At 33.7% G+C, this 12,104-nt stretch overlaps 1 protein-coding gene across 1 annotated transcript in view; it reads left to right on the forward strand.

Moving 5' to 3' along the window:
- The window catches only part of ATR (ATR checkpoint kinase), an 84,314-nt gene that overhangs the window by 61,586 nt on the left and 10,624 nt on the right, over positions 1–12,104 (forward strand). The window contains exons 36-41 of the mRNA XM_010952243.3: positions 528–670; positions 6,300–6,397; positions 6,874–7,106; positions 8,046–8,180; positions 9,669–9,869; positions 10,899–11,042. Of these exons, the coding sequence (XP_010950545.2) occupies positions 528–670; positions 6,300–6,397; positions 6,874–7,106; positions 8,046–8,180; positions 9,669–9,869; positions 10,899–11,042 (954 nt within the window). The remainder of the gene's footprint in view (positions 1–527; positions 671–6,299; positions 6,398–6,873; positions 7,107–8,045; positions 8,181–9,668; positions 9,870–10,898; positions 11,043–12,104) is intronic.

The following is a 12,104-nucleotide window of genomic DNA, read 5'->3' on the forward strand; positions in this document are numbered from 1 at the left end:
ATGAATGTGAGATGGAGAATGCTTTTTAGATGCCTGATTATGAAGGAGTTGAGAGTAAGGGCAATAACTTATGTGAGATCTTGGAGAAAAACAAGATAATGTGATTTTTTTTAAACCATATTTGTATGCTTTTAAAGTCCTGTCCTTTTCAAGGATTTGATATTACTTCTACTTTCTTTGAGGTTATTTTAAAACAATAAAAATATACATATACACACATACATAAAATACTTTAATCTACCTGAAAATTATAAAGTACAATGTAAGTGGAATTTTTTTCCCCCTGTATAGTTAATTATCATGACATGTTGGTCAGTGGGCAACCCACCAGAACCTACCAGCTATCTGGAGAAAACCTTTGTAAGAAAGTAGCTATTCTTTATTCACACCAAAGAGTCAGTCTGCCTTTGACTTTGCTCTGCCTAGATGTGGATCTCATACTTTTGATCCCTAATTATCTATTAGTGTTTTACTTCCCAGCGTAGTGGGGGTTTTCTTAAGTGAGTATCCTGTGTTCTCTTTTATAGGATGTGACCTTATTCCTGCCAGAGTGGGAGGATGGACATTTCTACCTTGCCAAGTACTATGACAAATTGATGCCCATGGTCACAGATAACAAAATGGAAAAACAGGGTGATCTCATTCGGTATATAGTCCTTCACTTTGGAAGGTGAGAGTGAGAACTGCATGTTTGCTGATTAAATACATCAGGGTGACTCTGTTGATACTGAACTATTATTACAGATCTTGGCATATGCAGGATGTTCTCTGCTTTACCACTGATTCAAATTATCACCTTAGATGAGATGTAAATTCTTTCTTTATACATTTTTTCCTTCCCTTCAAAAAATAACTGTTTTAGTGGAATAAGTATTATAGGCATGTATTTTTAAGAATTCAATAGCACCAAGAATATATAGGAGGGGAGGGTATAGCTCAAGTGGTAGAGTACATGCTTAGCATGCATGAGGTCCTAGGTTCAATCCCCAGTATCTCCATTAAGAAAATAAATAAATAAATCTAATTACCTCCCCACCAAAAAAAACTAAAAAAAAAAAAAATGTATATATATATATATATACACACACACACACATATATATATATACATGTATATATATAGTGAAAATTAAGTGCCCTTCCCATTCTGGATCCCCTGAGTCCCCTTCCCTGAAATTTCAGAAGACCCTAAATCTAATATTTAATGGTTGTATTTAATTGCTAGTGGAATATTTCCTTCCAGCCCATTCTGCTAAGAAGTAGTATATATAAAAGTGGTTTTGATATTAGACCTGTAGAAAGACATTATCTCTTAAACTAGGTAACAGGTGAAATAACTTAATTTCATATATTAGTGTATTATCGTTTCATATATTAGTGTATTATCATCAGATAGTGTATTGTCTCATGCCTGTTTATATTATCACAAGTTATTAATTCCTAAGAAGTAGTAGTCATTCTTCTTATCATACTCATGTACCATTGCTTTATGTTGAAGGGTAACTTACTTCAGAGCAGTAAATCTATTTAAAGTTGCCTATTATGTATTTTGACTTCTCAGTTCAATATTTTCAAGAATCAAAGCAATATTTATTCATCAGTAGTGTTAAGATTGCAAGATTTGGCCAAGCCTTTCTTCAAAATGGAATTCAGGTTTCATAAAGTCCAAACCTAATTTTATTTATTAATGATTATTAATTGTTAAATGCATTTTTCTTTCCAAAATGAGTAATACTTTTCATTTGTTCTTTGGTCTTAGCATATATCATGCATTAGTGTACAGAATTTATTTATTGTGCATTACTGTACAGAATTTGTTTAATACATTTCTTCTAAAAGAAGGAGTTATTTAAACTCCTTAATATGCATAAAAGTATCAGGTATAGTGTGAAATTTTTTAAAGTACAGTTTAAGAAAGTAAGGCTGTTTTAGAACATATTTCATCCACAATAATTAAAACATTTGGATGCCTCAAGGGTTACTCAGCTATTGATACTCATCCCCTGAGTAATTGAATTACTGTGTCATTACTAATTAAGCATTAGTCTTTGCCCTCAAGGAGGGATTGGATAGAGAAACCGTAGCACACAGAATATTTAAATAATGATACATAATAGAATGTGATCAGATATCAAAATAAATGGTATAAATATTAGAAATATCTTTTTGATATTAGCAAGATCCAGAAATGAACCAAACAGGTCTGGGCATCATAGATTTGGGACAAATCTGAAGTCAAAACTCAAGCCAGTGGCTTCATGATATCAAAAGTATACGTCTTTGAACTGCATTGCCCCAGAAGTCTGTTAGGCCTCATGAAGAGGATAGGATTTCAATGATAATTAAATTCAAGAAGGAAAGGACATTACAGGCATACCTCATTTTATTGAGCTTCACAGATACTGTGTCTTACAAATCGAAGTTTTTTGACAACCGTGCCTCAAACAAGTTCATCAGCATCATTTTTCCAACAGCATTTGCTCACTTCAGATCTCTGTGTCACATTCTGATATTCTTGCAACATTTCGAACTTTTCCATTGTTATTGTATTTGTTATGGTGGTCTGTGATCAGTGATCTTTGATGTTAGTTAACTACTATAATTGTTTTGGGGCATCGTGAGTTGTACCCATGTAAGACAGGGAACTCATTCCATAAATGTTGTGTGTGTTTTTGACTGCTGCACCAACTGGCCGTTCTGCCATCTCTTTCCCTCTTCTTGGGCCTCCCTATTCCTTGAGACACAACAATATTGAAATTAGGCCAATAAATAACCCTACAGTGGCCTCCCAGTGTTCAAGGGAATGGAAGAGTCATGCATCTCTCACTTTAAATCAGAAGCTAGAAATGAAAAAACTCAGTGAGGAAGGCATGTCAAAAGCCAAGATAGTCTGAAAGCTAGGCCTCTTGTGCTGAAGTGAGCCAGGTTGTGAATGCAAAGGAAAAATTTTTGAAAGAAAATAAAAGTGCTACTCCAGTGAACTCATAAATGATAAGAAAGTAAAACAGCCTTATTGCTGATTTGGGAAAAGTGATAGTGGTCCGGAGAGAAGATCAAACCAGACACCATATTCCCTTAAAGCAAAGGCTAATCCAAAGCAAGGCCCTAACTCTCTTATATTCTATGAAGGCTGAAAGAGGTGAAGAAACTGTGGAAGTTTGAACCTAGCAGAGGTTGGTTCATGAGGTTTAAGGAAAGAAGTCATCTGCATAACAGAAAAGTGCAATGTGAGGTGGCAAGTGCTGATGTAGAAGCTGCAGCGAGTTATCCAGAAGATCTAGCTCAGATCATGAAGGTGGCTACACTGAACAACAGACTTTCAATGTAGACAAAACAGCCTTATGTTGGAAGAAGATACCATCTAGCGCTTTCCTAACTGGAGAGGAGACGTTAATGTCTGGTCTCAAAGCTTCAAAGGACAGGCTGATTCTCTTGTTAGGGGCTAATGCAGCTGGTAACTTTAAGTTGAAACTAGTGCTCACTTACTATTCTGAAAATCCTACAGCCCTAAGATTTATGCTAAATCTATTCTGCCTGTGCTGTATAAATGAAACCACGAAGCCTGGATGACAGCGAGTCTGTTTACATGTTTTACTGAATGGTTTAAGCCCACAGTTGCTTAGAAACTCTGCTTAGAAACAGAGATTCCTTTCAAAATATGAGTGCTCATTGACAATGCACCTGGTTACCCAGTAGCTCTGACAGAGATGTTACAATGAGATTAATGTTTTCGTGCCTGCTAACACAGCATTCATTCTGCAGCCCATGAGTCAAGGAGTAGTTTCAACTTTCAAGTTTTATTATTTAAGAAATATAAATACATTTCATTGATTGGGGTGACATCAGCAAGGCAACATGGCAGAATAAAAATGTACCTTTGTCTCAGTCCTTCATCTTCTACAACCAGTAAAACATCCACAGTGCAACAAAGGTGCCTGTTCAGTACACCAGGACACTGGAGAATCCACGTATCAGTACCTCTAAAGGTGGGTGGACTGGAACACATAGAAGAGGTGAAAGCAGGGAACAGCAGAGGTGGTACCTGCAATCCCAGTCCTCCAGCCACAGCAGCTGAGCCCACAGCCCCAAAGAACCCAATAGTAGTAGGGGAGGAGGTGCACATGATTCCAGCCTCCTGCCCACAGTAACTCCTGTGACCACAGGTAACTAGGAAGCAGCAGCAGTGGGGCCTGAGACCCTATCCCTCCAGCTGTTAAGGTGCCCACGAGTCCGGGCCTACTGTGGCAGAGCCCACGAACCTCACAACACCAGACACAGCAGAGGCACCCACGCAACCATGACTTCTCTCCCAACTCCCCACTTTTCCCTCCCCCATGGCAGTGGAGCCTGCAATTCTTGGGATCCTGGACGGGGTGGAACAGCCTACTATCCCAGTGCACCAGGCAGCAACACCAGTGACAGTGGCAGAAGGGAGGCACCAGTGATTCCAGAGGCACAAGAGGAGCTAAGGAGGGCAGGGAACCATACCTCTAACAGAGATGGCAGAGGGTGGAAAGGGCAGATTCTCAAGTAGAACCAGAGGCAGCTCAGGTAAAAGAAACCAAAACCTTGTGCTATAGTGCCACCTACTGGAAAACAAAAGAAAGGCCTCTAATCTTTAACCCGTCCCTACTTCAAATATGCTGGCAGAGGAACAACTCATCTAGCACCATGAAGAACCACAGTAACACTGTACCACAAAAAGCAAACGACAGTTTTCCGGAAACCAAACTTAAAGACACAGAATATTATAATCTAACTGATAGAGAAATCAAAATGGCTGTCATGAAGAAACACAATGAGCTACAGAAAACTCAGAAAAGCAGTTCAGTGGGCTCAGGAATACAATCAATAAACAGAAGGAGTACTTACCAAAGAGACTGAAACTCTAAAAAAGAACCGAACAGAAATTCCAGAGTTGAGGAACTTAATAAACAAGATGAAGAATGCACTTAAAAGCACTGGAAATATAAAGGAGAAAATTAGCAAGCTTGAAGATAGAAATCTAGAAATGATTAAAGTAGAACAGGAAAGAGAAGATATTTTTAAAATGAGGAAATTCTGCAAGAGCTATACTCTTTTAGGAAGAGCAACTTTAGGGTAATGAGTACCCCAGAAGAGAAGAGAGGGAGAAGGAAGCAAGGAGTTTATTTCAAGAAATAACAGCTAAAATTATTAGAGAAATGCAAATCAAAACTGCAGTGAGGTATCACCTCACACTGGTCAGAATAGCTGTATTAAAAGTCTACAAATAACAAATGTTGGAGAGGATGTGGAGAAAAGGGAACCCTCCTACACTGTTGGTGGGAATGTAAATTGGTGCAGCCACTATGGAAAACAATGTGAAAGTTAGTTAAAAACTAAAAATGGACTTACCATATGATCTAGCAATCCCACTCCTGCACATATATCTGGAGAAGACTCTTAATTTGAAAAGATAAATGCACCCTGATGTTCATAGAAGCACTTTTTGACAATAGTCAAGACTTGAAAGTAACCTAAATTTCCATCAACAGATTAATGGATAAAGAAGATGTGGTATGTATGGTGTGTGTATCACATCTATACGCACACACACATCACACACACACAATGGAATATTACTTGGTCATAAAAATGAATGAAATAGTGCCATTTGCAAAAACATAGATGGACCTAGAGATTATCATACTCAGTGAAGTAAGTCAGGCAGAGAAAGACAAATAATATGATATCACTTATATGTTGCATCTAAAAAAATAATACAAATGAGCATATTTATGAAACAAACACTCACAGACATAGAAAACAAACTTATGGTTACCCAAGGGGAAAGGGTGAGGGATAAATTAGGAGTTTGGGATTAGCATGTATTAGCTATTATTTATAAAATAGATAAACAAGGTGCTACTGTATAGCACAGGGAAAACTATATTTAATATCATAAAAAACAATAAAAAAACAGAAAAAGAATCTGAATAAAATATAAATATATTTTATATATGTTTTGCACTGCCATGGAATGCAAATGAAGGCACAGATTCTAAGGACAATTTGAAAAAAGTACTGACAGGACTCTGACTAGGTCAAAACTTGAATTATTTTTGGTCCATGTAATATAGAGCTTAGTGAGGAATGATACAGAAAGAAAAAATGTGGGGAGAGAAGAGTCAAAGGTAACTTGTACTAGGAGCAAATACTGATAATATAATTTTTGTCAGAAGGCTATCTGTTTCTCAAGTGGTAGTTTAAATCTTTAAATTTGAATTCATATAATGTAAAGAAGATTACTATGTTAATATCTTTTCTATATAATTACAGATCTCTGCAGTATGGAAATCAGTTCATATATCAGTCAATGCCACGAATGTTATCGCTATGGCTTGATTTTGGTGCTAAGGCATACGAATGGGAAAAAGGTACAATTTTTTTGGTAAAAATTTTAAGGAATTAAGAAGGATTTTAATTTACATGTGAACAGGAAACTCAATGTTAAAAAAGAAAGGAAAGACTAAACATAGATTTTTTAAAAAATAGTTGTAGTTGCAGGGCCTGCAAGTGAAAATCTGCTCATTCCTGGGTGAACCTAACACATATTGAAAAATATTAGTTTAAACCAAGTAATTTACATTAAAAATTACAGTGGATTGTGGCTTATTCTGTTTGCTTCTAGTGAAAATTAATGGCCCTTGAGTTTTTCAGTGGACCTAAATATTTTTTTCCTACTCGGACAAAAAAGAAAAACTATCTTCACAAATTGGCAGGTGATCTAGCTTTGGACAGGGGAGTAACATACATCATAAAGCTGTTTTTAAAACAAAAATTTTTTTCTGTGAAATTGAAACACTGTTTTATTTTTTACTGGTGTTTTTAACTTTGTTTTTTTTTCCCCCAGCTGGCCGCTCTGATCGTGCACAAATGAGAAATGATTTAGCTAAAATAAACAAAGTTATCACAGAGCACACAAATCACTTAGCTCCCTATCAGTTTTTGACTGCTTTTTCACAATTGATCTCCCGAATTTGTCATTCTCATGATGAAGTTTTTGTTGTCTTGATGGAAATTATAGCCAAAGTGTTTCTGGCCTATCCTCAACAAGCAATGTGGATGATGACAGCTGTGTCAAAGGTGATATATTAATCACAACAGCATCTTTTTCTGTTTTATGTGGCGTTGATTATTTAATGCTAATATGTAGGTACAAGTTCGAGTTTCTCTCTTATATTAGATTTGTAGCAAAACATAAATTTTAACTATTTTAAAAAAGAAATTTAGCACTTTCTCATTATAAAATTCAGAAAAATTTACCGTTTCTAATGAAGTGACTAGTATGTCTAAGATCAAAGAATTTATCATGTTTTCTTTATGAAGTCTAGTAAACTGTTAGTGCTTGGTATAAATGGTAACCTGTTTTTTTCAAGTGTTTTAATCCAAACTATCTGAAATATTAGTACTAGAATATTTTTATTGCATTATTAATAGGAATACACCAGTTAGTAAATATACTTAAGAATTATTTTAGAGAATTTAGAAAATATGCAGATATAAAATTAAAATTCACTGTCATTAATATTTTGATGTATTTTTGTATCTATGCATATTTTAACATTAAATTTGGATTATATAGATGTATAATTTCATATTTTTTCACTTAAGATTGTTACCATAATCATGTTCCCATGCTATTAAATATTCTTTGAAGATATAATTTTTAAAATAGTATTAAACTCTGTAGTGGTTAGCCATCTATAATTTATATAACTGTTGTGGATTACTAAGCTTGTTTACTTTTTTGCTGTTACAAAACATCAGGATACATCTATACTTATTCTCATTTCTGACTGTTTCTTCGTGGTAGATCCTAAGAAGGGAATTCATCAAGTCAGAGGATAGCAGCATTTTTATGGCTATTGATAGTATTGCCAAATTGCTTTCCAGGAAATTGCTATCATTGTAAACTCTCATTATGTATACTCTTTAAGTTGATATTTGTCAATCAAAAATTTTGTGATCTTTTAAAAAAAAATCTTTAAAAAAACTTACATTTAATTTTTTTTTAAATGACAGTCTTCCTACCCCATGCGTGTGAACAGATGCAAGGAAATCTTAAATAAAGCCATTCATATGAAAAAATCCTTAGAAAAGTTTGTTGGAGATGCAACTCGCCTAACAGATAAGCTTCTAGAATTGTGCAATAAGTCGGTACTGTCATAAATCTTGTTATTTATAAACCAATGTTGGATAATTTTATACAAAACTTCTATGATTTTAGCTGCTTTTATTTCATCTGATTAATTAAATTAAAATTCTCACGTATGTTGGTGTACCCATATATCAAAAGTTATCAAACTGTATACTATAAATATGTACAGTTTATCTTAATAAAGCTGTTTTTTCAATTTCTAAGGTATGTCCCTCTCTCATATATCCTCTAAATTTTTTAAAGTTCTTAATGTAAGTTCTTCTGAGAGTAAATTAGCCATATTTATTAGAAATTTTTTTAAGTAGAGGATATGAAATAAGCCATAAAAATATAAGTATATGTAAAATCCTTAAAGTTCTCTCTGTGTTCTGTCATATCTTTAAATTTTCAAAATTCATATACATTAATCTACATACCTGAGAGAAGATTAGAGTTTTGGGTTTCATTCTTAAGTACACATTTCATTGCCTGCCAGGGTACAAGCACTGTGCTAAGAAAAACAAAGATGAGTAAGACATGTCCTCCAGCCTTGAAGTGCTTATAGTCTCGTAGGGAACCATGCAGATGGTCGTCATCTAGTGTAATAAATACTTTTTTTAGTGGGCTTGTGACTGGACGATGGACATGCTTGTAGGAGTGAACCACTGTTCTACCTAAAGAATTGAAGGAAAAAATCCTAAAGAATGTATAGGAAAGGTAAAAGTGGAGTAGGGGTAATTATAAGGAGGGAAAGACTTTTTATAACGTAAATAACTAGACTTCACCATACACATATTCACTCTATCATCTATCCACAGGTGAGAAAATATGGACTACTGTATTTCTCATCTTCCCTTCCAATAAATGTCTTGAAAGAGTAATGTTTTTCCTGTCTGCATTAATCCTTTCTGACCTCTGATGCACTTGACATTATGAAAGACAGTGTTATGATAATGGCCAACATTTTTTAAACACCAGCACTTCTAAGTTATTTACATGTACATGTTTTTAATTCTTTATATGAAATCTTTGTGGCCAGCTACATTTAGAAATTCAGAATTTTTCAAATTTTTCACTTAATACAGTACATATACTTTATAGAGTATCATTGTGGGTAATCTCAGGGAGTTCTCCCATAATCAGATATATAACTGTTTCTGCAGTGAAATGTAATTTTGCAGAGAAGTTCAGGTATCTTTTTGCTGCCAAATGAGATTTGGTACAAAAAAAAAAAGGTTTGATTTACAGAGTTCTTTGGAATTTTTTAATGTGTGATAACAAATTGTAGGCCATTGCTACTGCTTTAGTCATTTAACATCCTATGATGAGGTAGGAGTACAGAGAGCTTAAAATGAGATGATTTTTTTTTTTCAATTAGGAAACTACAGACTGCTGAGCCATTGTAATTAAGATATTTTAGAAGTGAAATTTTTGTTTTGGGTAAGGTTAAGCGTTCTATAATTCAAGATAAACAGAGAAATTAAAATGTACTACCTTTTTTCCCCCAGGTGGATGGAAGTAGCTCCACACTGAGCATGAGCACTCATTTTAAAATGCTCAAGAGGCTGGTAGAAGACGCAACATTTAGTGAAATCCTCATTCCTTTGCAGTCAGTCATGATACCTACTCTTCCATCAATTCCAGGTGCCCATGCTAACCATGAGCCATTTCCTGGGCATTGGGCCTATATTGCAGGCTTTGATGATACGGTAAACTGCAGTTTTATATAACTATGTTTTTAAAATTAAGTGTAAATTTTTAAATTAAGTTTAAAATTGTTTTTCTCAGAGACTAAGTGAATTTTATTTACAAAGAAAAAATGATTGGAAATACAGAAGAGTAAAATTGTTATACTGATGGGACAGAATTAACTGATAAAAATCCTGTGTTCAACCTAGTATTTTGGTTTTTCAGATGTTCAGATTGTTTTAGTATGACTAAAGTCTATTTTTTTCCATAATTTGATTTTTCCATACTCCTCCTAAAAAAGGAAAACAGAAAGAGAAGAAAATACCAAGTCTTGTTTGTAATTTGTTCTTTGGGAGAAAGTGAAATTCAACTAGGAGGAGCTTTTATTCTTTTTTTGTTGTTATTATTACTATCTTAAAGAAATGATACTAGAGCACTTCTAAGTAAATACTTTTGAAAACTCTATATTTATTCCAATACTTTTGTGGCTCAAAACACTTGTTTTAACTGCTTAAGAGCTAGTTACTAAACCATATAATAAAATAATTCTCGTTACTTATAGTCATGCTCTGTTTTTAACTTAATATTACTCAGTTTATTTACTTACATAATTTTGGAGGAGTTTCTTTTTTCAAATATCAAATTACTTTCCATTGATAAACATTTCTTACCATTAAAGGCATTTAAAAACTATCTCAGGTTCTGCAGAAAGGTCCTTAGAAAATGTTTCTAAAATCTTTTAAACATTGTGACTGCTTTAAGGGGCTGCCTAAATTTAAATGTATATGTACTTGCATTGCTGACAAAGTAATCCTTTTACTTTAATAGCCACTTCTAATGGGTGAAAATGTGTCTCTATTTATGGGGAACCATTCTTTTCATATCATAGATAATTAAGATAAAATAAATTATTAAAATAATAAATTGGCTATATAATATAGGTTATTATATTCTCCTTATTATGTTAGGTAACACAATATTTATAATACACACAGAAATTTGAACAAAGAATTTTGACCTTAATTTATATATAACTCATCATCTTTTAGGTAGAAATTCTTGCTTCTCTTCAGAAACCAAAGAAGATCTCTTTAAAAGGATCTGATGGGAAGTTCTACATTATGATGTGTAAGCCCAAAGATGACTTGAGAAAGGATTGTAGACTGATGGAATTCAATTCTTTGATTAATAAGGTTTGGATATGGTTTCCTTTTATTTTAGAGTTACCATAATTACTATCAATGTGATATGGGCAAATAGATTTCTCTTAAAAAGAGGGAATGAAGTCTACTACCTTTTTTCACTTAATTTGTTTATTGAGATAAAATATATATAACATAAAATTTACCATCTTAACCATTTTTAACTGTTCAGTTCGGTTTAGTGGCATTAAGTACATTCAGATTGTTGTACAACCATCCCTCTGCAGAACACTTTTCATCTTCTCAAGCTAAAATTCTATATCTATTAAACAATAACTCCTTATTACCCTTCATCACACAGCCTCTGGTAACCACCATTCTACTTTCTGTCTCGATGAATTTGGTTATTCTAAATATCTCACATAAGTAGGATCACACAGTATTTGTCCTTTTTTTACTGGCTTATTTCATTTAGCATTATGTCTTCAAGGTTCATCCATGTTATAGCACGTGTCAGAATTTCTTTCCATTATAAGGTTGGATAATCTACAATTGTATGTGTATACCACATTTTGTTTATCCAATCACCCATCACTGGACACATGGGCTGCTTCCAGCTTTTGGCTATTGTGAATTATGCTACCAAGAACATAGGTGTACAAATATCTATTCGAGTCTCTGCTATCAGTCTTTTGGATACATACCTAGAAGTGGAATTGCTGGTTTCACTTAATTTTTAAAAAATAAGATACTTTTATTATATTGAGAACAATGTATAAGATGTATTAACAAGGGAAAATATTTTCTATTTAATGTTTAAATTATCTATAATATACTTTTTATCAAATTTATTTATGTTTAATATTTCAGAAAACAAAGTTAGATTCTATTTTACCAACACACTTTTTAAAGGCGATCACTAGTATTTTTTTCAGTTCTTTTGGTTAAGTGTTTGATTTCTATCTCAGAGATGAGAAATATCTTTAAAGGGTTATCTATGGTCTTAGGTATTTTGAATTATTCTCTAGCCAGGTATTTAAAAGTGCATAGCATCCATTTTTCCATTGGTAAAAAATTAAACCATACTGTGGAAATTGTATTTTTCTATAAGCT

This window comes from Camelus bactrianus, chromosome 1 (genome assembly GCF_048773025.1).
Source record: "Camelus bactrianus isolate YW-2024 breed Bactrian camel chromosome 1, ASM4877302v1, whole genome shotgun sequence".
In the NCBI taxonomy this organism is placed as follows: domain Eukaryota; kingdom Metazoa; phylum Chordata; class Mammalia; order Artiodactyla; family Camelidae; genus Camelus; species Camelus bactrianus.